Genomic DNA, 27,119 nt, shown 5'->3' with positions numbered 1-27,119 from the left:
AACGAATAAGAAAACTATAAAACTTTGGGGACTAGTGTAAATAACAGCCCATTGTCCCCTCCCTCCTTGAAAAAGATGTATATCCGTCTTTCTGAAGCTAAAGTTCTAAATAACCTCGGATAAGAAACTGACTGAAAATTTTATAATATATTTAATATTTTACAACAAATTTTCTCAAATTTTGGGTATGCTCGTAAATTATCATTTTAAGAGAAGGGATTTTATATTCAACATTTCAACGTTTATCGAGTAAATGTTTTCGTCATATATATATTGTCAGTTTTAAATTATCTCCATAGTAAGACAGATTAAGAAAACTTGATAAGTGAAATAATTCTATAAGAAGCGTAGCAATAACGAGCAAAATGTAAGTAAGAAAAAAATTACTAAGTCATCTTGAAAAAAATCTTCTAATGCATTTTCAAAAAATCAACCAATTTGTTTTGTAAAAATCTTTGGTATATTTCTGAAAATTGCGAAAGCATGAAAGGGAGGGGGCGGTTGTAACACTTTTTGAAACTAAAACTACAGAAATTCAACTTAAAAAAGAGTTACATCACTGAAATTTGGAATGACAGTCGCTTTAATGAGGTACAATGTAGAACTGTGAAGAAAAGTTGGTGAACCCACCGCTATCGCCGTTTCCCGCCTAAAAACAATTCGGCGATAGCTACAATTCCGCCGACGTTTCTTCATAGTTTTATATTGTACCGTTTTAGAGCAACTGCCATACCAAATTTCAGTGCTGTAACTTTTTTTTAGTTGAGTTTCTTTGACTTTTAGTTTTGGTTTCAAAAAGTGTCACAACCGCCTCCCCCATTTTAAGTTAAAGATATTAGAATTGCAAATAAAACGTTTTACCTTAACTAGGGAATATCTGTTTGTCCTTCTGACAAAGACCGTTAGCAAGGAGGGAGGGAGGGGACATAGGACTGTTAATCGTACTAGGCCTCAATGTTTCAAAGACACATTATCTCATTAGTTGGCTTAACCAATCTTGGTTGGTATAAATTGCAGTGTCTAAACGTCTATTTATTTTTATCTGTACACTAGGGGTAATTTCTTTTATAACAAGGATGACAACATCCATAAAAGCGAAGCTCTGAAACGGTAGGACAAACGGACATTAACACTTGTATAATGTCAGAACTGAATAATCAGAATGCGAATGTATAAGAGTCAAAGCAAAATTGTAAGTAAATTTGTTGAAAAACTGCTTGATACAGGATAATGATTATGGACATACTTACATTTTTAGGACTTGATTATAGAGTTGCTTCGCTTATAATATTGTACTTTGTTGTCCCAGGAATCAGTACACCAAATATCAGACCAGTCAGATAATTAGGTCACATACAAATTTGTTGGAAAAAATGTAAAAAAAAATTAACATGTTTAAAATGGACGCATGGACATTCTGGTAATGATTATAGAGTTGCTACGCTTTCTAACTCGTACCTAACTACTACATGAATCACCATGCAAAATTTGAAATCGATAGGACAATTCTAACATGCCTAAATTAACGAAAAAAGCTCTATAAAAAGTAAAAAAATCAGCATGTTTAAAATGGACGTACGGACATTTTAGTAATGATTATAGAGTTGCTACGCTTTCTAAATCGTACCTAACTACTAAAGAAATCACCTTGTAAAATTTGAAATCGATAGGACAATTCTAACATGTCTAAATTAACGAGAAAAGCTATCCGTGACGGACGGACGGACCCTAATTATAGAAAAGCTTTGCTTTTAAAAATTATGGGTATACATTAATTTATCGCCCGTTGTCCTTTCCCTTAAAATTCCCTGTCTTTAGCCATTAACTTTTATTAATACATGTTTATCTATTTCAGAAATTATAAAAATGAGTTTAAAGCCATAGTATTAGCTTTAATTTATTTTGGAAAACAACAAATCTACTTGAAAAAACAAGGTAAATTTTTTAAAGATATTTTTGTGTATCTATCATTTTTATCTATCTTCTCTATAATTCGAAATACCAGTCACTTTATTAGCTAAGTTAGGGGAAACGTAATATTCGCGGCTCCTATTTAAGATAGAAGGTTGAAATTTTAGATAAAGATTCTTTGTACAAATTAGGTGCATGTTATAATTTACTTGATCCGTCGGTCTAGCGGTCATGCATATTAAGTTCCGTGATTTTCTGAGCATTATCATTTTTTCTCTTTGTTTTACTTCCTCTCTTTTTTGGGACCCATGAACATTTGCTCCACAACTAACTTTGTCCGTTTGTCAATCCGTGTATTTTTTTATTTTGCTACTTATGGATGTTGTCATCATTTTTTTTTCATTTTCTAAACCTAAATATTTAATTATATTAATATCTATCTAGCTTTTTAAATACCTCTCTATTCAACTATCTTTCTATTTAATTATCTAGCTATCTATCTTTCTAACTATCTTACTATTCTGCTATCCAAGCAACTAACTATCTTTTTATCCAGCAATCAAACTAACGTTCTATTCTCAACTGTCTATCTTTCTTTCTATCTTTTTATTGTCTAGAATCTAAATTGAAAAAGTAACCTTTTTTTATCGCCATTAATCGTCAATACATCATCTATTTTTTACAGGGATTCTAAGGTATAAGACAAAGAATAATACCTAAATTGTTTCATCTTATCAATTTATGATAAACAAAATTAACCCTTTTGTAAAGTAATTGGATTATAAGTTAAAACAAACAAATCAACATTTATTTCAAGTACAAAATGTTTTTTAAGCAAACTAATTAGAAATTGTGTATATTAGCTTTGGGTACCATTACAAGTATAATTTTAAAGTCTAATGTCTCCTCCCTCTCTGATTTTTTAGCTATAGAAATAGAGGAGCCCAATTTTTTTTAAAGAATATCTTAATTCTAAGATAGCAAGGACACGTAATATCATTCGTTGGCCCCAAAACTTTGTGGACATTTAATGATTTAAGTTTGATTGGGTTATACAAACTAACAGATTATTTAAATCAACAGAAAGGGGCAATTTTGATTATCATAATAATTAAAGTCTAACATTTAAAAAATCTTCGAAAAATTTTAATTAAATCTGTTAAATAATTAAGTATTAAAATATTACAAAGACATTCGTGAGTTTTAAAATTGTTGGTTTTCCATAATGGTATAGAATTATCAGGGCGGGAGGGGACATTGGATTGTAAATTACACTGGTACCCAAAGTTTTATAAACATGCTCTCATTATTCGTTGGCTAAATTTTTCAACCAAACATTTTAATGCAAAGAAAGAGTAATTTGTTTATCATCAATGGGGATGCACATTAATTTATCGTCCATTGTCTTATTCCTTGAGATTTCTGATAGTATTATAAATTGGATGGTAGTAACCTTTTGATCCTATGGTAACAATAAAGGATGTATCCTACGATGAAGCTAAACATTTTTTTGTGTTTATAGCGTTAGAATTGTCCTATCGACTTAAAACTTGGCATGATGATTCCTTTAACAGATACAGTTACAATTTAGGAAGCGTATCAAATCTATGATTACCACCAGAAAGTCAGTATGGCCATTATAAACATAATTTTTTTTAACTTTTACAATTAACTTTTTTATTTGATTATATGCATTAATTCATACGACGATTAAGCATAATAATTATTAATTCTAAAGTAGATGGAAAGGATAGAAAAAAAGGTAAAAAAATACCAAGACTTTAATTTTAAGATAGCTACAGGACCTATTTGAAGCTTTTCTAAATAAGAGAACACAATCGTTTCTGTGGTTAGCGAGATCTTAACTGACAAACAATTTATTAATCTACTTTAAGAATATTTTGCTACTTGATATTTTTGCTGAATTCTAAGATCATTTAATTTGATAAAAGAACAATAACATTTGAGTTAAACAGGGCCCTAACTTATCATCATATAATAATAATATTATCTTCTAAAGAAGTTAAGATATCAAAAACGGCTTTAAAAAAAGGTCCTTAATTATAAAAATATTTGCAATGGTCCAACGTAGGTTTTAGGCTATTTTTAGGACATATATGGCACCCCTTTATCATAAATTGCTGATTTAACGCCCAATTATGATTTTAAATATAAAAAAATGAAGATTATTGGTGGAAAATTTTGAACATTGCTGGTTTGTACAACCCAATAAGATTCAATCCACTTTAAGATCATTTAAATTTTTTTGACCCAAATGAAAATGCTACCCCAAATGATCATTTAAAATGTAATAATGAAAATAGATGATTTGTTAAGGACTTTACATCAAAACAATATATGTTCGTAAAAAGTAGCTAAATTAATATTTTTATAACTTTTGTTTTTAAGGCTTAAATTGCCGAGGGTGTTTTTTTATTCTAATTAAATGTGTCTAACAAAGCAGCAGTAAGTTTCATTTTAACATTCTTATTATGAAGCAGTTTACCTTTTTTTTATAAATTGCAAAAGTATCAATTTTAAACAAGCATAGCTTGAAAACTACTAACAAAATATTTTCATTAAATATAATTTTCAACATTAAACAGAAAAGAATAGTTGTAACTGTTAATCATTAATTAACTGCTTGAAAACTTATCGTTTTTGTGGAAACATCTGTAATCAAAGGGGCGTAGATTAAAAAGCCAATTTGTACTAGACCATATCGCACGAGAGAGAGGGTGTTCGTGTAAATATCGTAAAATATTATAATTAGCAAAGCTACTCTATAAACAACAATGTGTGTTCGTCCGCATGTCCGTAATATAAAATTAGTTTTGATCATTAAATGTTTGTTACAAATCTTGAATGGACAAACGGACAAAGTGATATGTAGAGCAATAGAAATAGAAGAATAAAAGCATATTCTGAACCCTTTTTTCGTCAAATCTAAGAAGGAACATTTCTAGCAGACAAAAGTATTGTTTACTTTCGACTCAAGCTGATGTGGATTCTTAAGAAGTTATAGACTCGCTACTCGATAGTGAGGCAAAATTATTTTTGTGAAAAATCATCCAAAAGCACATTAAAAATCTACAAAAATTGAACAAAATCATATGTTAATAACCCTTTTAAGATTTTATTTAATTTTTGTAAATTTTTTTGTTCGATTTTGGAGGATTTTTCGCAAAAATAATTTTGCCTCACCAGCGAGTAGCCAGCCTAACTTTTTTTTTAAGAATCCACCTCGTTACTAAGCTTTCAAATTTAAACGAAATTTTTGGGCAATTAATTCTGATTCCGCAAAGCTTTCTACTAAGAAAATATACTGTTTACAGCTGACTTTTACCTATGTATGAAATGAAAAAAACATGCATTCGTAACAAGATGTGTACAAAATTTTAACCAATGAAATTAAATGTATGTACCGATGCGATTCTCCTATTGGCTCAATCAGACATTCCTTCTCTTTCTTAGTACCTTTATTTGTAGAGCAGATGTTCAGTAGTTAAAATCAAAGACTTCCTAAAATAATTTAAGAAAATATTTAGAATACCCCCTTATAAAGCTCCCAAAAAAGGTTGGATGTCCTTAAAAATCATAAAAATATTTACAAAAAATGAATATTTATGTCAAAACGTTTTTTTTTATAAACTTTTTGACTAGTAATAAGTGTAGGTAATAAACAGCCTAATTTCCCTTCCCTCCCTGCTAAATTATACTGTTATAGTACATATACTTTTTTGTACATGTTTAATTGTCAAATATCATTGTTACTTCTTTTAATTATGTTTATCAATCATAATTGCTCCCAGTAAAACTTGGACGTCCCTAGTCATAAAAAGAGAAAGAGAAATAAAAACAATAAAAAATTGGAAAATCGTTATAAATGAATACTATTAATGTTGTTTGTAGTATGAACAACATAACAACTGTCCAAGTTAAATATGTACTTATGAAATCTTTACGAAAAATTTGAGCCGTCTATTTTAAATACGAGCCGAGAAAATCATGTTTCCTCAGAATAATTCAGACAGGCATTTTGACTTGTAGAGTAGTTTTGTCACTACAGTTAAAAGAGATACAACTAATTATAGAAAATACCTTATTGTTCTGTTTTAGTACACATATTTAATTGTCTAAAATCATTATTATTATTCTTTCTAATTATGTTTATCAATGTTTTATCTGTTATTTCTCATTTTTTATAATTTTTTTCCAACTTTCACTGTATTCAGTCTTTTTTTGGTTTTATTTGTCATTTTTAATATCTATCTGTTTATAAAATGGTTGATCACAATATCTATTTATCTAACTAGCTTTTTATATTTATACTTATTGTTTCAATATCATTTATGAGTACATTTTTATTCAATCATTTATTTATCTAGCTATATATCTGTCTATCCATCCTTCCATCTATCTATTTTTCCATCTGCCTATTAATACATCCATCTATCTATCTATATATTCATTCATTCAGCTATCTATCTATTCACCCATCTATCAATCCATCCATCTATCAATCCATCCATCTATGTATCCATCTAACTATCATATATATTTAGATGACAGGGACTGTAGTATCTAGTGAAGGTGGAGGGGGTGGATGGACGTTCTCAAAGGTAAACAAATAAATTTAATATTTTATATGACCAATCAGACACAATAACCAGTCCGACATATCTTTATAGCATACGAAGATTTTTAATGCAGACAACTGCCTTTTCATAATAAAATGTGTACACTTTGTAACCAATAATGTGGTTGGATTGTTTCTATTGGTCCAGTTTTGTAATTGATTATCTAGACTTTATATATTTATTGGTAAAAAAAATAGTAGGAGAGGTCGAGGTAGGGTGAGGACAACAGATCTATAGTATAGATGTATATACAGATAACTACCTCCCTTCATTTTTCAAAGACCTCTTTCTTCTGCTTCTAAATAATTTTCTGCTACTTGGCTGTGTTAATATAAGCGATACCATTGGTTGATTTTCAATGACCCAATAGAAAGTTTGCGCAAGACGATTGCGATGGGGAGATACAGTTATTTAACCCTTTCTCCCTCTAGTGTTTTACGCTAATAATAGAACATTGGACTGCATTACCCACAGTTTTGTAATCACGTTATCTAATTTGTTTACTTTAAAACTTTTGGTACCTACAGAAGTGATAATTTTGTTAATCATGATTGGGGATCATTGATCGTTCGTTGTCTTATCTCTTATTATCTTGAAAAGAGTAGAGACAAGATTTTTTATTTTTTATCAAATATTTTAACCACGCGATAAAAACAAACATATTAGTATAGAAAGTCAAAATAAGAAGTTAAAATAGCCTGAAACCTTCCATGAATTTGCGAGATCTTGACTGGTATAAAGACAGACATGTAGACATCTTGTTACTTCAATATTTGATAGTTTTTAACCCTCGTATCATTTATTTATCTATCTATCTATTTTAGACGATGTTTTTGGCCTATATGTCTATGGCTTATATTATTGGTGAAATTGCTCATTTCATGATTAATACAACTTCAAGAGAGGTAAGTGTTTATAGCGAAGCTTATCTAAATGTCTATTTTTTTAGCAGCGAAGCTTCTCTATAATTTAAGCTGTCTATCCGTCAGTACGAAATGCTATGGGTGATATTCTCTTTGAATTTTTCGGCTGCTTTTGATGATAGACAAACGAAATTTTCATTGAAGAGTCATAGAACATGCGTATCTACTCTACACATAGCCTGTCTTTCAGTCAGGCTTCAAAGACAAAAACCTTACTTTTTCAATTATAAAATCTATCCATCCATCTATTTATCAATCAATTCATCAATCCATCTATCTTTCCATTTATCAATTTTTCCATCTTTTTATTTTTATGTCTGGATCGATTTATCCTGATTTATTTATCCATGTATTAAAATTTAACATACATTAAATTTAAACTATCTCTATCTAACTCACTGTGAGATTGTTAAACATTGTTATTAACTTACTGTACTAATGATTATTTGCTATCTGTGTATCATTTTGTTAGTTAATTGTTTGTATTTTTCTTATTATTATTTATGATTTTTTTTCCATAAGATGAATAAATCATTTTAACAACAATCTATTAAGGTCGCCCAAGACGTTCACTATGGAGATCAGTCATGCTTTGCCAATAAATCGTAAGTTTTTTTTCTAGTGTGCCTTCTAAACCGATGAATTAAAACCGGTCCTCAGCCATACTGAAAAATCCTGTATAGCATCGCATTACAGACAAATACATTTTTTTCATCTATTAAAATAACAATCATAAATTATACCTGTTTTGTTAGACCGGGCCTTTAGACCCTCGGGGCTATATCAGCAGATAGTTGTCTATAATACGATGCGATAAAAAGGCACATATGTTTATTTTTTCCACTAATCAAAAAGAATATAATGTTTTCTCGTCATTATATCATCATAAGGACATGTAAAGCAACGTTCCCAAGAAGATTGTTTATGTAATATGTATTTTACAAACATTTTAATTTTACAAAACTTTCTAAAAAATATTAGCTGAAAGATTTGTAATTGTTTATTGCATCGTATTACAGACAACTTTACGCGATAGTAAATTTTAAAATTGTAAGATTAAATCCAGTTTTTTGGCTTCCATTACAAAATTGTTAAAAATATTATTTAAAATTGTTAAAATATTACTTTATCATTCGTGGAAAATTGTTATTGATACGATACGAAAACATACATGATTTTTCTTCAGTACCTATGGTTTCGAGCCGGTTTTAATCCAGCGGATATTTATCGGTTTTTAAGCTATATTTGAAAATCATTTCCACTCGTTCTATTCATATCATAATAAATTGATAGGCAGAAAAGTAAGATAGTAGATAAGATTATAGATAAATAGATAAATACACATAGATGGAAATATAGATAGATAAATGGATATTAAATTAGATAGATAAAGAGACATTACGATGAATTGGCAATGAATAAACACATTTAGAGTTGCTCACAGTTGTAAGGGATATTGGGACTAGCATCTTACTATCTATTTAGTGTTTATTTTACATTTTCTTATTACAAATATATGGGCGGTTTCCCTCAAAGTGTTTAGTAGAGCCCAGAAAACCCTCCGTTCCCCCTTTATTTGAAAATAAATTGAAAATTGTTTATTATTTGAGCTCAGGTTAGGTTATGTTATATTAGGTACTGGGTAGCCCCTCAGGGGTTTGGCATATGAAAAAACGCCCTTTTCATCTTATTTTCATTTTTTAAGGGGGGTTAAAAGGCACTTTGAGAATATCAAGAAAAATGTTAATGATTTGAAATGAATTTTAAGGTTTAAGGCCACTAAAACAATAGAATTTTTTTACCAATTTTAAAGTCCTTTCATTAAGTAAACCAAATTGTGAAATGTATGTCAAACAAACATATTCAAACTAGTAAACTGCTGTAATGATTCATTTTTTCAGTTTATGTATTTTTTTTCTAGTAAACATAATACCTAACTGCCTGTTTTTATTGGTGGGATGGGCAAAACCAAAACTAATATTTGCAATTACTTGTGAGTTGCATTTTAAGGAATAAATAGCTGCTCCCATATTTTTCATTAAAGTAATAGGATGTCTATATGTGTGTGAGAGGATCTCGCTAACCACTAAACCGATATAGTTCTCCATTGCAGGGGAAGATTTTTACCACCTCACCCCTCATAAAATTGTATTTTACATTTTATTTTAAAACTAAAATTATCAGCGAATGGTCAACTCCCTCCCCCCCTTCCCTCTTTTCGCTTTAAGATATTAACTATTTCTAAAAAATGAAACCTTTTAAGCTTATAAGATTAAATAATAACTGAATTTAAGCTCCCTTAAAAACCGAGATTATCTACAAATAGGCATAAAACATTATTTATCAATTGTTTACAATTTATATTACAAGATTACTGTATAACATTCTACTGTTCTTTTTAAGTAAACCATTATTAGTTGCAAAGGTTTTGGACATAATTGCCCTTGTTTAAAAACTTACCATTATTATGTTGCTTAAAAAGAAGCAATATTTTTGCCATATCACTATATTGTCATTATTAGTAGCGAAGCTACTCTATAACTAGGTTGGGTATGCCTGTAAGTTCAAGATATTAACGGTACCCGAAGTTTTATGAACGTCCTCTTACATGTGTTGCACTAAGCTAGGGGAAATTTGACTGTAATTTACACTAGTACCCAAAGTATTATAATCACGTTATCAATGGGCATTTGGACGCTTTCCACCGCAATCATAGGGCTTAGACAACCCTATCCCTTATCCATAAAAAAGCCACATTGTTACAGAAACACTGACAAATTGTCAGCGGCCTTTGCTCCCCCTGTGGAGTGAAAAGGGCTTGTTACTGTTGTTTGTTTTCTTATTTGGTTGCTCAAAAATTTTGGTTATTCTTAACTGAATTTTGATTGGTTGGTTCCAAACTAGTAGTGTTCAAACCTTTAATCTAGAGAAGGGATAGTTTTGATTATCGTTATTAAGGATGTACATCAAGTTATCACTTAAAATCATTAGTTGGTTCAAAAAACGTTGGGTACTTTCATTGAATTTTGGTTTGTTGGCCAATCGATTGATGAGAGAGTAGATAGATAAATATACAAAGAAAGAAGAATTTAAAAGATAGATGATAAATAGTTAGATTGATAGAAAGATATATGTACGTCCAAGCTTTTTTGAGGAGGGTAAAAATCTCCTATTTTAGGAGAGTAAAAAGGCTCCCTCAAAGTGAGGGTAAATTTGTCATGAAGGGGGTAAAATGAAAGAAGTTATTTAAATATTTTAGTGGGGTAAAAAACTTGGACGTCCCTAATAGATATCTGTAGGTATAGAAAGATAGATAGATATAAAAAGTAATTGTTGTAAGATATTAATTAAACGAATATTAATTACCTTTATGTCATGATGCGTAAAAAGCAAGGACTAGTTTATCTAGAAGTAGCGAAGCCTTTTGAAAATATAAGTTAAGATATGAAATAGTCAGCGATTTGCATCTCTTTTTTATCCATTATATTTATAAAAGTGAAGATTTTATTTTTATACAATTAGGCTACATTACGCAACGGATAGCTTTTATTGCTTCTTCGTGCATGTTAAAATTGTCATATCGATGGTAAACTTGGCATGACGATTCATGTAACAGTTAGGTACAATTAAGAAAGCATAACGATGTATAATCATTGTCAGAAGGAATATATGTTCATGCTTGTCTTTTGTGCTTTGTAAATGTCTTTAGGTGGTATTAGGCTACTTTTCTGACTTCCTTCGTCCTGGGAGGCTTGGGCGAAACAACTAGTTAAGAGTAAAAAGTAGTAGTCCGTAGTATAGGACGGACAGACTGAGACATACGGACATATCTTAGTTATAGAGCAGCTGCGCTACTTAAAAACGCCTTTGGCGTCAATTTGAATCAAACTTTTTTGCTCATCATTGAATAGAACAGAGAGATTAATATTTTAATAGGACATTGGACTATTAATTACACTGGTACTCAAAGTTTTATAGTTCTGTATATATTACAATCCATCTGTCTATTAATCTGTTAATCTATCTATTCAGAGTGCCGAATACGTGGGCGTCTTGTTCCAACTTGAATAATGTATCTATCTATCTTTTTATCTATCTATTTAGAATGAAGAATACTGGGACGTCTTATACCGACTTGAAGAATGTTTCTGTCTAGCTATACATCCATCTATCTATCTATCTATCTAGTTGTTTATTAATCTATTTATCTATCTATTAATCTATGACATGTATCTATCTATTTAGAATGAAGAATACTGGCCCGTCTTGTTCTGACTTGAAGAATGTTACCATGTGTGGGGAGAATCCTGCCTGTACCTATGATTATTCAGGAATATTTTCTATTTCTATAGCATTAAACCTGCCCAGGACTCAATTTTCTGTCCCGATCTTGCTGATAGACAAAACTGATGTTGCGTTATATGATAAATATTTTCCACCATGATAAATAGCATGAAACCTGTCATGGAACATGGTAAAACTTCCCTGAAAAATGAGAATTGATAGGTCAAGCAGTAACCGAGATCTTACTGGCTATATTTTAAAATTAACTGTTATTCTAGAGATGTTAAAAATGAATGCTCACTATACTAGACTAATAGTTGTAGTGGGGGGAATGCAATTACCTATAAACAGGCCCAACTCATTTGTGTGTGTGTGTAGCCATATTTTCTTAGTGTTTGGACCTAAGTAGTCATGGAGTAGGACGAGACACTTTTGTATGCTAGCACCAGGGCCAGCTCAAGGTCCACACTCAAGTACAAGTACTTGACCCGCTGTCTCAAGGGACCTACTCTTTATTACCTCACCCTCGCCGAGTATGGCATGTGTCCCAAATTATGTCACCGTAAGGAATGACGCTCTCCACAGAGGAGCTTGGGTAAGGGTTGCACTGATATTATGAATTTGACTATTGAGTATCCAAACTACCCAATTATAACCCTTCTTACACAACCAAGGGGAAGTTGCGTGAATGAATTGCGACTGAGAAATTCGAGTTGTCACATGGGGACTTGAACTCGACTTGAAGCCCAACTCATTTCCATGTACAGTTAGGATTTATGAACAAATGTTGTGCAATTAAAGGACAGTTTTTTTAAGCCAACAAATGTATGATTGTGTTTAATATAATTCTACTCTCTGCTCATTATAATTTCATTGTTTATTTAAAATAGAAAATATTAACATTCAGGAACTGGATACGAATATCAGGTAAGCATAACTTTTACAGTAGTATGCTTTCAAAACCGTTTAATATCCGATGGGTTAGAAATGGTTGTTAGGCATACCAAAAAATCATGTATCGTACTGTATTATATAAAATCCAATAGTGAAATTTGTTTTAAGTTATTTTTTTATTTCGTTTTTTTTTATTAAGTGGAGAAATAGCAATATTTTATTTAGATATTTAGATAGATAGTATCCTCTACACAAGACCAAATAAAATCCTTTTTATAGTAATCAATAAACTTCTACCACCCCCACCCCTTTAGTCTTTTTGGAAGCTTTAACTTCGAGGGGTTTTAATTGTATATTTAGTCGATATTAGTTATTTCATTAATAGTATAGCCCCTTTCGTGGCAACGCACCTTAAGGGGCGATTCTTCGTATTTTTCACAGTAGCTTTTCTCCTATTTCTAGCCCCTGCGGGAGCTCTAACCCTGCGGGGCCAATTGCCTAACCCTGCGGGGCAATCACTTAACCCTATATAACCTAACCTAAAATAAAATAAACTATTAAAAGCCATTTAAAAATACGACGAATCGCTCCTTAAGGGGCGTTGCCACGGAAGGGACTATACCCGAAATAATTAGTATTAATAATTAATTAAATCGCCATTAAAATAATATATCAGCAATGACCACTTTATTAGGGGGGGGGGGGGTGTACAAATCGCGCTTTACAGAAATATATCGCACGCCTTTAATGTTTATTTATTTAAGTAATTTCCGAAACTCGTTAGATTAGGTTAGGTTAGCTATAGGGTTAGATATAGATATTAGGTGTGGCAGCTTTTGTTAAGTGGTGTACATAAGGAATCTTTAGGGATAAGACAATGGACAATAAATTGATTCCCCCCCCCCAAAAAAAAAAAAAAATGATGATACACAACATTAACCCTTGTGTAGATAACATTTATTGATGGAAAAGGTTGGACACTGCTAATTTGAACGAACCGCAAGACTTGATAAAAGTCAATGAATAGGAAAACGTGCATATTTTTAAAACTTTGGGTACCTGTATGTATAATTGAAATTTCCATCTTTTTTTTAGATTTTGGCGGGCCCAGCTTTCGTAGCTGTCTTCACTGTATCTGGTCTAGTATTTGGTAGGTTTAGATTTTTATTAAAGTAGCGCAGCTACTCTGTAACTAGGATATGTCGTCCGTACGTCAGTCCTTCCGTCCGTTATTTCTTCTGCCTTCTATTCTTATATTCTTCTCTGTTTTTATGACCGCTAAACATTTACTGCAAAGTTAACTTATTCAATCTAGTGTGTGTGTTCTTCGGTACTTATGGATGTTGTCATCCTTGTTTATTAGCGTAGCTGCTCTTCTATAGGGTATGTCCTTCAGTTTGTCTAATAGATGAATTATCATTGAACAAATTTTCGGCAGTATGTCTGTCTCCCATTAAGTCTGTCTGTTAAATTTGAAAGAAAAGGCGATTTTCGCAGCTCTTATTTAAGATAGCCGGCTGAATTTTATTGTTTAGATTTCCAATACTAAGATGATACCGAATTAATAGAGGAATCGTCATACTAAGTTTAAAATAATTAGACCGATTTTTCAGCTATTGCGTCTGATTATCTGTACGACAAGTTTAGCAGGACTTTGATTTTGGCCCTTGGAACCTTCACGTTTTCCGCAGGTGAATAGACATAAAGATAGTGGGTAGATAGATAGACAGTAAGACATATAAACATACAGACATATATACAAACAGATATAAAGATATAGACAGACAGACAGATAGACAGACAGAAAGAAAGACTGTGTAACGGTCTGTCTGTACTGGAGGATCTCGCTATCAATATAACTATAGCTTCTCATGGGTCCTAGGAACTATTTAAGGGAGGTTACCATCCCAAGAGAAATCGCGACTAGAAAAAATCACTCTTACACCAGAAATGTCCCCCCCCCCCCCCCACCCACACACACACACACATTTTAAAACTTTTTCTGGGGGAGGGGGTTAATTTTTTCTAGTAGCCTCTACATAGGGCCGAGTCATAGTAACATATTATACTGAAATAGATAGAAAAATAAATGGTTAAAATAGGTAGATATAAAGATATATTGATAGATTATAAAATCTTAGCTTTTAAAGCTTTTATAATGACCTAATAGGTTACAAATTAATACCAATCGAGTAAAACACTGATTATTTTTATTTTTAGCATGTGTTCTGATGGGATTCTCCAACGCTTACTGGCAGCTCGTGGTTTTGAGGTAAAATTATTCATACATTTGGGATCAAGACTATTGAGTAGTTTTGCTTGCAAGGACATACAAGCTTTTTATTTCGAGGGGCTGTTTTACCAATTTCTAAAAGATGTCTAACTTAATAGATAGGTAATACTACTTTATCTAAAAAAATTTAATTTGTCTTATATTTGACATAATTTTCCTTGTTGTTCAGAGGTTTGATTGTCATGGGTGATCATTCTGTTTCAGTCAGAAGTGTAGAAGGACAGACAGACATACATGCCCTGAATAGATTCGCTACTAAAATTATTACTAGTTAAGGACCCAATTGAAAGTCGGCACAGAGTCCTTGGGAAGGGGACATACAGTTATTTAACCCCTTCCCCCTCTAAAGTTTTATGCTAATATTTTATCTAGGGGTTTGATCGCCATGGGCGAGAGTGTGTGTCGGCCTGTGAGTAGTGCTCTCATCGCTGAAATATTTGATCCAACATCAAGGTAACTTCCTCCACGCTAAATGTAGAGTAGGTGTACTTAGCTCTGGCGTAAACAAAGATATTAAAAAGTTATCCATTTACTGTTAGGTTAGCTCCATGGACAGTTGAAACTTTCAAAGGAGGGAGGAGACATTGGGCTGTAAATTATACTGGTACTCAAAGTTTTATAAACACGTTCTCTTTGGGGACTTTTATTAAATATCAATTGGGCTGTAATAAATAGCAGTGTACAAACTTTTTCTGCCTATAATTTTGATATGCAAAAAGGGTTATTTTATTAATCATAATTGGGGGTGTATACTCCTAATAACTTGAACCTTGTTGTTAATGGTTAGTGAGATCTTAACTGACAATCATAACCCTTTCTCATCTCCTTATACAATTAATATTTGTTACCATTTAATCAAAAATATACCAATCTAATTCCACCACCGTTTTTTTCACAATTTTATGTTTTTTTATAATTAATTTAGAGGTTTGGCCAACGGAATCCTATCCTGGGGAGTTTACTACGGATATGGTCTGGCCTATGTCTATGGAATCTATATCACTAATGTAAGTTTACTACGGATATGGTCTGGCCTATGTCTATGGAATCTATATTACTAATGTAAGTTTACTACGGATATGGTCTGGCCTATGTCTATGGAATCTATATTACTAATGTAAGTTTACTACGGATATGGTCTGGCCTATGTCTATGGAATCTATATTACTAATGTAAGTTTACTACGGATATGGTCTGGCCTATGTCTATGGAATCTATATTACTAATGTAAGTTTACTACGGATATGGTCTGGCCTATGTCTATGGAATCTATATTACTAATGTAAGTTTACTACGGATATGGTCTGGCCTATGTCTATGGAATCTATATTACTAATGTAAGTTTACTACGGATATGGTCTGGCCTATGTCTATGGAATCTATATAACTAATGTAAGTTAACAAGGATGACAACAGCCTCGAAAGAGGAGCTGGACAAATCAGACAAACGGGAAAACGAACATAAAAAAATGTGAAATTCGATGTTAAAAAAGATATGAGAAGTACCTAATATTATAATCTACATAAGGGGTAGCTTTGTTTAATATAATTTGGTCTGTATATTAATTCATCGTCCTGGGTTATATTTGGAGGGCGAGTTATATCATTATATAGTCCTCCATTGTCTTATCCCTCAAGATCCCTGACAGACAATACATTGTTATTGCTGCGCTATTTATAGATATTATCCTTGTTTTTGTAGGCGGATATTCTGGGCCACGGTTGGAGGGCGAGTTATATCATTGCGGGGTTATATCATTCTATAGTCCTCCATTGTCTTATCCCTTAAGATCCCTGACAGACAATACATTGTTATTGCTGCGCTACTTATAGATATTATCCTTGTTTTTGTAGGCGGATATTCTGGGCCACGGATGGAGGGCTAGTTATATCATTGCTGGCGCACCTGGATTCATTATTGGCCTACTACTCTGTCTGCAGAAGGACCCCAGGTTGGTAGATAGATAGATGGATAGTTAGATAGATAGTTGTATTGATGGATTGATAGATGTATCCATTGTTGGCCTCCTGCTCTGTCTACAGAAGGATCCTAGGTTTCTAGATAGATAGATGGATAGTTAAATGGATATATGGATAGATAGATAAACGAATTGATGGATGGATAGATTTATTATTGACCTCATCTGTCTACGACAAGATAATTTTTTTTGGTTTAGGTTGCTTTTTCCGATTTCTTTCATAGTAGGAGGGAAGGGAATGGAGTGGTAAACTTATTAAAAGCGCTGGGTTTGAAATTCGTTTTTTCTCTAATTTTATTATTTTTGTAATTAAGGATGGACCCAACAATTGACAAGAAAAGACGCAGCTCCACCGCTCATGCAGGTTTAATATTCTTGTATTTTTTTCAGCGATCTTAGGGAATGAAACATTGGGCTTTTTATCACACCATAGTCTCTTAATTGCTTAATAGTTTTGGGGACTTTTATTGAATTTTGATTGGTTGGTTCATTCAGTTTCAACTACTAATTGTAATCTACAGAAGGGTTAATTGTGTGTAACATCATTGGGGATGTACAACGATTTATCGGTCATTTCTAATCGCTGAGGTTCCCTAATAACTATTCTGTGAATTAGTTTGAACCAACTAATAAAGATTTTTAATAAAAGCCCCCAAAGTTTATTCTATGGGTACCAGTAAAATTTATAATCCAATTTACCTACCTCCCAGTTGTTTTAAATACAATTGCTTCGCCGCTTATTGATGTTGTTATCCTTAATTGTTTTAATTTTGAAATATTTTAGGTGCTGGCCTTAGATACTGGAAACGCCTGGCTAGGTAATATAAAATTTTTAGTAGGGCTCGGCAGTTACAGTCGCATCCTTGGTAGGCTCGGCAGTTACAGCTGCATCCATGGTTAACTTAATAAATCTATAAATAGAGATGTATAAACCATACAACTACCTGAATCTTTTTTCGTCTGCTAGCGAATTCCTTTCTTCTCTATTGTAGCTATTTGGCTGAGTTAATATTCCCGACGCTATTGGCGGATATTCAATGACCCAATTGAAAGTCGGCACGACGGGTCCATGGGGTGGTTATATTCCCGACGCTATTGGCGGATATTCAATGACCCAATTGAAAGTCGGCACGACGGGTCCATGGGGTGGTTATATACAGTTAGTCAACCCCTTCTTCCTCTAATGTTTTACTTTAATGTTAACTTTTTAAAATTTAATCAGCAATCTCATTTATATGCAATACCAAGTACCAAGTAGCTTTCAAATGAGCTGTCAAATAGAAATAAAAAAAACTATCTAGCTGCTTTATTTGGAATAAAAAATGTTATTTTTTTAGAAACTGTTTGAGTCTGCCTATGGTCCTACTTATGCTTTCTGCTTTTGCCAGGTACCCATATATCTATCTATCTGTCCGACAGAGTGTCTGTCTGTCTTGCTGTCTATCTGTCTGTTTATCTGTTCGCCTGTCTGTCTGTCTATCTATTTGAGTCTGCCTATGGTTCTACTTATGCTTTCTGCTTTTGCAGGGTATCTATCTATCTATTCTTTTTATTATTCCATAAGCGGCTACACACCTAAAGCCACCAAAGGGCATTGAGGGGTAAATGTGTTAATTTGGGAGTGTCTGGGTACGACTTCGGCTCCATTTTCATACAATTTTCAAAGAGATAATTTTTTTTTTTTTTTTGGGGGGGGGGGCTGATATATTTGTTTCTTAAGGCCATTTCTCTTGACAGACAAACATGACACATCTATCTAAATATTTATCTATCTATCCATCCACACAATTATCTATCTATCCAACCATCCAACTGTCTTTCTATCTATCTATTTAGACAATTTAGCTGGACTGTCCTGCGCCTACATTATTAGAAATTTTATTTTTATCTTCCTATCTCTATTTATTTATTTATCTATCTCTCTATCTATCTGTTTAGACACACCGCAGGTCTGTCCTGGGCCTACAAAACTAGAAATTATTTATCTTTCTATCTCTATCTATCCATCTAACTAGATAACAATCTATCTATTCAGACATACAGCTGGTCTGTCCTGGGCCTACAATACTAGAGACTATATCTATCTATCTAAATAACTATCTATCTATTCAGACATACAGCTGGTCTGTCCTGGGCCTACAATACTAGAAACTATTTCCAACATTACCATCCTGATTTTGATATCAGTAAGTAGTTTTAAGCAGGGGTCTAAGGGGATAAAACAATACACTATTAGCAATATCCCAAATGATACAAAAAATATCACTTCCGTAGATTATAATTATTGGTTGATAAGTTTGAACAGTATTGTATGAACAGTAGGTATATTTCCTAAAAAGTAGAGCCAAAGCAACCCAGTGGTTTTCGAGATTTTAAGCTTCATACGGACGGAAAGACAGACATGGTTCTACTTAAGTCCATTGTATATAAGAGCCCTATATAAGAAGATTGAAAAAATAACCAAAGATCGAAATCTAAAATTAAAGTAGACTAAAATCACTGCAGGTCCTATGTGATTATTGTGAAGCCACCTAAATCTTAAGTGGTTCAGTAGTCATTAAAATTGTAAACTTCAAACAATAAAAACCCTTACCACTTCATTCTATTAGACTATAGTAACGCCAGAACAAAGCAAGAAAGCTTCAAATCAATAGGACTATTCTATCGTGAAATTATTTCAGCTCTATGGATTCTGTGTGCCTCAGTGGTGGGTGGTTCTTTCGGGGTTTTCGCCGGCGGATTTTTCTCTGACAGGTTAGGCAATATTTGATTGGAAACTGAATGATAAATGAAAATAGTAATTGTCACTGAAATCTTTTCCTGCCTAATCAATACATATAATGTCCATCTATCTATTCACCTAGTGACCTATTTATGATCTTTCTATTCAAAAATTTCAGCATTATCTTATCTACTTGCGGATACGCCCCTGTTGGCGTTAGGGAAAGTTTTTTTTGTTGGGGGGAGGGAGTCCTTCTTTTCTAAGGGTGATTACTCTTGGGAGGGTGGTGGTAACATCCTTTAAAATAGTTATACCTTTCATGAGAAGCTACGTTGTAAAGAATAACCATATCGGTCCAGTGGTTACCGAAACCATTAACAGACGCACACACATCCTGTTACATAAAGATTTATACTTATTTTATCCACCAATCTTTTTTCATCTATTTAACAATTGAATCTTTCTATTTCACTCATCCTTCCATCCATCAATCTATCCCTACATCTATTTAATATTCATCCATCTAACAAGAAATATATTTATCTAAATATCTATTTGTAGGATGGTACGTTATTTCGGTTTGGCAAGTAGACTCTGGTTCCTATCCGCTTGTACCCTCCTGGCCGCGCCCCTAGCCGTTGGAACCCTCTACTTTAAACCACCAGAGGTGATTTTTGCTATATTTAAGTCAATGATTCAATTCCATAATACGAGCGATGAAAGTTATTAACGAGATAATTTACCAAAGTAAATAATTTAATATAAAAATTAACTTTTTAAGCTGACTATATGTGAATGTAAAGAAAAAAATAACTACCCCTTCGAAGGCCTTCGTAACAAAATATGTACACTTTCTAACCAATAATATGACCACATTATTCCTACCCTCTATTTCTATAGGTCCAATTACGGGATTGTTTTTCTAGTCTTAGTATTTTTATTATCTATATGTTTAGGCCATGTACTGTTTGATTGCCTACTACTTCTTTGCTGAAACCTGGTTTGCTATTCTTTTTACAGGTAATCTAGACACAACAGGAGGGAGGGGATATTGGACTTTAAATTACTCATATACGCAAAGTGTTACCTAATGACTTTTAAATCTACAAAAATTAATTTCTCATAATTTTTGATAAAAATTTATTTATCGTCCATTGTCGTCATTCCTAAAATAAAGGTTTCAATCGGTTCAGTAATTATTGAAATCCTAAGCGTCAGACAAACAACCTTACTATGCTTCGCCCCTAACTTCCTGTGGACATTACCGCCGTTTTAAATATCATGTTACTAGAATAAGAAAATATATTTAATTCTTTTTAGTAATTGTTGAGATCGTCGACGCTGAAGTTCGCTCCACTTGCGTTGCTCTGTTCTTGTTCTGTATGAATCAGGTAAAGAGATGATAGATAGATGGATAAATAGTTAGATAGATAGATAGTAATGCTAAAGTTCACTCCACATGTGTTGATCTGTTCTCGTTCTGTATGTATCAGACAGACAGACAGATAGATACTGGAAGACGCAAAGTCATACAGATAGACAACTGGTAACCAGTATCAGAAAACACTTAGAAATAGACAGACAGACAGAAATATTGACAGATAGATTCACAGATAGATAGACAGATTTACAGACAGACAGGGAAACAGACATATAAACTGACAGACAGATGGAATTATATAGACAGACAGACATTCAGATACAGACTAACAAACAGACAGACTATAATATAAATAAATAAATATATAGGTTGGAGGTAATTTACCTACTCTGGTGACCAGTATCAGAAAAAGCTTTGTGGATGATCCAAATGATTTCAGGTAATAGTGGCGTGCACAGGATTCTTACATCCTCACCTTTTTCACTCAATCTGAAAACCAAATCCAATAACGGATCTTAAGAGATAAGACAGTGGATAATTATAGTACTTTTTTAGATTAAGATTATTGATATAGGTACATACTAAAGTATAATTTACATTACAAGGTCCCCCTCTTTATGATTGGTAAACTTTCTAACAATTTATACAAAATTCTGCTTTTACAGTTTAATTTTGCTTTGCTGATACTTTCCTTATTACAAATCTTTAAAATATTCATCCTTGTTTTGATTCAGATATGCCATGTACGTCATGTTTCCCGGTTGTTTGACTCTCAGTGCTGTTCTGTTTCTTATCACGTCTATACCATTGTATATCAGGTATAGTAATGGATAGATGATTAAATGATTGATTAACTTATGATTAATTGATTGCTTAATTGATGATTAATTGACTAATTAATTGATGATTAATTATTTTTTTTGTTAATTAATTGTATAACAATTGATCAATCGATGGATTAATCAATAGGTTGATAGACCGAAAGACTAATCTTTGGCCCTTACTAACTTAGAATTTAAATTATTTAAAAAAGCTATATTTTGAATTCGCTACTATTTTGATACTTTATTTTGTTCAGACAAAGAAGGAACGCAGAACATGTTCAGATTAGAGAATACAGCAGTGATGAAATACAACAAGATTAAAATAATAGTATCTTTGGAATAGTAATTTATAATTAAAAACTAGGGATCTAAAGGGATAAGACAATGATCTATAAAATTTGTATCCCCAATGATGATGCACAAAATTGCATCTTCTGTAGATTAATTTGGTTGAAATGTTTGGAGACTCAACTGAAGGAACCAACCAAAATTCTATAAAAGTCCCAAAGGTTGCTAAGCCAACGAATTATAAAACTTTATTATAAGACTTTGGAGACTAGTGTAATAAACAGCCTAATATTTTCTTTCTCTCTGATTAAAAACTGTTGTTAGTTTGTATGGATATAATTTTAAAATTAGATGTTTTTTTTATAAAAAGTTTTTAGATTTTTAATTTTGAGTTTGGAGGGAGGGGATATTGGACAGTAAATTATACTGGTCCCTCAAGTTTTATAACACAATATCTCATTCGTAGGCTTAAAAATGTGGTACTTTTATTTTATTTTGATTGGGTTTTACAAACCTTCAATGTCATAATTTTTCAACCTATGATTTCAATCTTCAGATGAGGTAATTTTATTTTTCTAATTAATAATTATTGGGTGTTAGATTTATCGTCTGCTCCACCTATTTTAATCTATTTAAATTTGTATTATTTGAATGTATTTCTTGTTTTTTAACCTTTCTTGTTCAAAACTCTAATTCTCATCTTAATTTAAATTGACGATATATATTGGGCATTTGAAAGATTTTTAATCCCAATTTTTATTTAAAACTGGTTCAATTTAAAATATGTCTTTAAATTATTTGTATAAACCTACTAAATAAATAAACATTTCCATTTTAAAAAACTTAAATTTAAAGAAATTTTCACATTATAAACAGAGGATTTATTTCTACTCCCTATTTATTTATATATGTATTCTATGTTTAAAGTATTGCTTTTCTAGATTCATTTATGTCTTTTTTTATTCGCTTTCTGGATTTTAACAGTCTTGTTAGAGAGGCTACTCTATAATTCTCCTTGTCTCTCCGTCTATTAGTCCGTAAGGCAATAAGGAAATTGACTTTAAAGATAGACAGCTGAAATTTTCATTGAAGATTTCTAGGACCTATGTTCAGCATCTAATCTATTTATTATTTGTCAGTTTGTCGGTCGGGTACGCATATAAAATTTACTAAAACTACATTATTTCTCTAAAGTAAGCTTTAATTACGTTTTTTATTTTATATGTTAATTTAAGGAAAACCTATATAATAACCATTTCAACCAATAAATAACGAAAAACACATTTTTTAGGCATAAATTAAAGTTCATATACAAAAAAAATTTTTTGTTAAAGTAAATTTGTACATCTTATTAAGGTAAAAGACAATAGCTGTTAGATTAATCTACACCCAATCTATATATATGTAAGATTCTGTTATTGCTATCTGATTTAACAGTCACTATCTGTTCCCTTCTTGATCATGTATTTAGCCATTCAAATTTTTACATTTTTTGTACATCTATTTATATAATTTTGTATGTATTTCTTTAATAAATTATATATTAAAACATAAAAATTTAAACTTTATTGCACTAAGGGGATAATTCACCCCCACCCCCTTCCAAAAAATATAAAAGAGACATCTTATAGAAAAAAAATGATTAGCAAAGGAACTAATGGCTAAAAATAACACCGTAAATTTTAACTTTTAAACGGAAAAAAAATATTCTTGGAGGATATGCATTATTCTTCCAAAAATATTTTGTAAAAAAAATCTAAAATAGCATGTTACAGATGTATTGTACAAACGGACTTTCTATGAGCGCTTTCTAAATCGTTCCCGAAATGCTACATGAATCATAATACAAAGTTTGAAGTCGATATGACAAACATAACATGCTTTTTATGACTCAAGAAAGCTAAACGTCACGTACGAAGGGGCAGGCTTCAATTGTAAAAAAGCTTCGCTTTTAAAAATATAAATCTAGTGAAAGACGACATCAGCAAAACTTTCCTAAACCTTTTTTTCTCAAAATGTTTATATGTTTTTTTCTTTTCTTTTTTTATGCGAAGCTTTTTATTATTTTTTTACACTTTGTGTATTATTGTTGGGTTATATTTGTTTATCTAAGACTACCCCTTAATTATATTTTTAAAAAGAAAAGTAAACTAAAATATTAATGGGGAATATTTATCGATACACTCCTCCCCCAAAATAGTTATAAACCTTGCCAGGACCTATATTCAGCTGTACATAAAGGAGAACCATAGCAGTCAGCAAGATCCCTCAGTAAAGACACCACACAGGCAGAGATCATTTTGCTTTATAATAAAGATGTAGTTTTTAGATACAAACACTTTAAAATACCTTTGTTTTTAAAGTGATGAGAAAGTGTTTTCAAACTTTTTTTGTTGACAAAGGTACAAAATAATTTCCATTTTCTGCGTTTTTTTCCCTTGCAAAATAGTTTTAAACCTGTCCAAGACAAATATCAATTTGTTCTGGAATATTATTTGTACCAATAGCTTGAAACCCTTACACAAATATATAAAATATGCCCAGGACTTAAATTAAACAAAGACTACAGATATTTCGAATTATAGAGTAGCTTCGCAACAAATAATCAATTAAGATATCATAATATAGTATTTAGGTTTGTATTTCAATATTTCATATGAAAATTAAAAGGTGATTCCTATAGTAACGCGGCAATATGGTATAAAATATTTAAAGTCATGTATTGAATCAAAATTTCCTTCGATAAAAACTGTTAAACTCAAACCTCTTTCGTAAATTCCTGTGCACGCCACTTTTTATTTTTGCAAAAAAATGATATTTTATAACCAAAGTTTTGCAAACATTATAACAAAAAAATCATTGCTTTCAATTGCTGCGCTATTAATGGACATAATTGTTCTTGTTATGATAGAGTTTCATGTATCTAGAGTGTTGAATTAGTACAGTCGGGGAACATGTCTCCAGGCACTGTAACTGTGGCGTGGTTATATCTCGAGTATTTCAACTTCATTCCAGTTTTCTTCCATTCTTCTCGGTCCTTGATTTTAGATAGATATAAATAGATAGACAGATAGATAGATACATAGATAGATGGATAGATAAATAGATAGATGGATAGATAGATAGATAAAGAGTTATATGGATAGGTTATATCTGGAGTATTTCAGCTTCATTCCAGTTTTCTTCCATTTTTCTCGGTCCTATGGATAAATTAGATAGAAATTTAGATGGATAAATGGATAGATAGAGAGATAGATAGATGGATTAATGGATTGCTAGATAGATAAATAGATAGGTTATATCTAGAGTATTTCAACATCATTCCAGTTTTCTTCCATTCTTCTCGGTCCAATAACATAATGATAGATACATAGATGGAAAGAAAGAGAGATAGAAAGATAGATGGATAGATAAATGAATAGGTATATCTAATATATTTTAGCTTCATTTAAGGCTTCTTCCATTCCTCTCGGCCCTAGATAGATAGATAGATAGAGAGATAAATGGATAGGTTATATCTGGAGTATTTCGGCTTCATTCAAGTCTTCTTCTATTCTTCTTAGTCCTAAATAGATAGATAGAGAGATAGTTGGATAGATGGATAAATGGATAGATAGATAATTGAATAGTATTTCAGCTTTATTCTAGTTTTCTTAACTCCTCACTGGCCCATGGCTAGATAGATAGATTGATAGATAGTTAGATATATAAAGAAATTGTTAGACAATATGGCTATATTTTGATAAAAAATGGGCGCATTAAAACAAAATGCCGGTCTAGAAGTGAAAACCCGCTCTCTCCTTATTTTTTAAATATATCAAAATAAGAGGGGTATAGGGTTCTCAGTTATCTAGAAGTTACTTTGTATGAAATCGCAAAAAGATGTCACTGGATAAACAAATACGGGAAGGGGGGGGGGGGGTATCCCATCATAAAATAAAATTTACCTCATCCCATTGTTCAATGATATCCACCGCCCCTGGCCAGCTGTAGCCCCCAATGATGGAGAGGGTGCCCCCGATAAATCCCACCCCAGGCATCATTCCTCGTCCACGGTTCAGTTTTCCTAAAATTTAAATAGTTAAGATATTAGTCTGTTTTTTTGTCTGTCTGTTTATTTTTGTTTGTCCGTCTGTCTATCTGTCTATGTGTCCATCTGTCTATCTGTCTGTCTGTCTTTCTGTCTGTCTATCTGTTTGTATGTCTTTGTGGATGTATGTCTTTGTAGCTGTATGTCTTTTTGTCTGTCTGTCTTTCTGTCTTTTTTGATTTATTTTAAGATATTTTAAGGTGGTAAATTCATCTAACCGCAAAAAGTGTCTGTATGATATTTTGAGGAAAAAGAAAGAATATACAACAAATAAACCGCCATTGCCCCTTCCCTTCTTTCCTGTAGTGTAGTTTACCTAGAACTTTCCATTGCTGTCTAATTTCCCAGTCAAGAAATTCCACCACATCATCGCCTGTTTTAATGGATATAAAATATGTGGATATTATGAATTTTTGTCATCAATTTAGATTGCTAACATAATCCTCAGATTTCGATTATTATAATTCCTTTTTCGTCATATAGGGGGTTGGATAGTTATATTAGACAGTTGCGAGAAACATTTTATCGAGGTATGAATTAATCTTTCACAATATCCAGGTATTGTATTTCCATTCCTGTAGCTCCGCCCACTACCAGTACGCCTCGGGATCCGCCCACTGTCGCTACGGCACAACCATGCTCAACCTTTAATTAGAGATGCTTTCCCTCAAAATGCCTAGGAAGCACAGATTTTCCCCAGCCACATATTTATATAATAATCTTTAAAAAAGAAGGTTATATTTTTTCCTAATGCTTAACCCCAGTAGGGGGGGGGGGTCTAAACCTTACATGTACTAACCCTGCGGGGCTATCCTGTACTCAATATAACCTATCCTAACCTAAAGTAAAAAAAACTACCAGAAACAGTCAATCCCTCCCCCGCTTTTTAT

General features: G+C 32.1%; 2 protein-coding genes across 2 annotated transcripts in view; one reads left to right on the top strand and one right to left on the bottom strand.

Moving 5' to 3' along the window:
* Nucleotides 1-1,842: 1,842 nt before the first annotated feature.
* On the top strand, nucleotides 1,843-23,696 carry LOC145323682 (putative 4-methylmuconolactone transporter). The gene is made up of 23 exons (XM_080166129.1): nucleotides 1,843-1,935; nucleotides 6,477-6,533; nucleotides 7,376-7,456; nucleotides 8,030-8,079; nucleotides 11,720-11,808; nucleotides 12,669-12,685; nucleotides 13,748-13,802; nucleotides 14,266-14,343; nucleotides 14,873-14,924; nucleotides 15,318-15,398; nucleotides 15,871-15,952; nucleotides 16,800-16,897; nucleotides 17,239-17,288; nucleotides 17,709-17,742; nucleotides 18,262-18,312; nucleotides 19,037-19,110; nucleotides 19,606-19,678; nucleotides 20,208-20,313; nucleotides 20,603-20,666; nucleotides 20,967-21,037; nucleotides 21,396-21,466; nucleotides 21,762-21,845; nucleotides 22,106-23,696. The coding sequence occupies exons 2-23, from the start codon at nucleotides 6,477-6,479 to the stop codon at nucleotides 22,170-22,172; spliced, it is 1,485 nt and encodes a 494-aa protein (XP_080022255.1). The 5' UTR covers nucleotides 1,843-1,935; the 3' UTR covers nucleotides 22,173-23,696.
* Nucleotides 23,697-24,764: 1,068 nt separating this feature from the next.
* LOC145324522 (uncharacterized) overlaps nucleotides 24,765-27,119 on the bottom strand; it is a 42,542-nt gene continuing 40,187 nt past the window's right edge. Inside the window, exons 30-33 of the mRNA XM_080167106.1 lie at nucleotides 26,809-26,874; nucleotides 26,546-26,606; nucleotides 26,087-26,205; nucleotides 24,765-25,176 (exon numbers count right to left, since the gene is read on the bottom strand). Of these exons, the coding sequence (XP_080023232.1) occupies nucleotides 25,063-25,176; nucleotides 26,087-26,205; nucleotides 26,546-26,606; nucleotides 26,809-26,874 (360 nt within the window). The 3' untranslated portion in view covers nucleotides 24,765-25,062. The remainder of the gene's footprint in view (nucleotides 25,177-26,086; nucleotides 26,206-26,545; nucleotides 26,607-26,808; nucleotides 26,875-27,119) is intronic.

The sequence above is a fragment of the Acartia tonsa genome, chromosome 7 (genome assembly GCF_053477335.1).
Source record: "Acartia tonsa isolate MP-2025a chromosome 7, ASM5347733v1, whole genome shotgun sequence".
NCBI classification, from domain to species: domain Eukaryota; kingdom Metazoa; phylum Arthropoda; class Copepoda; order Calanoida; family Acartiidae; genus Acartia; species Acartia tonsa.
This window is presented reverse-complemented; position numbering and strand designations above follow the sequence as displayed.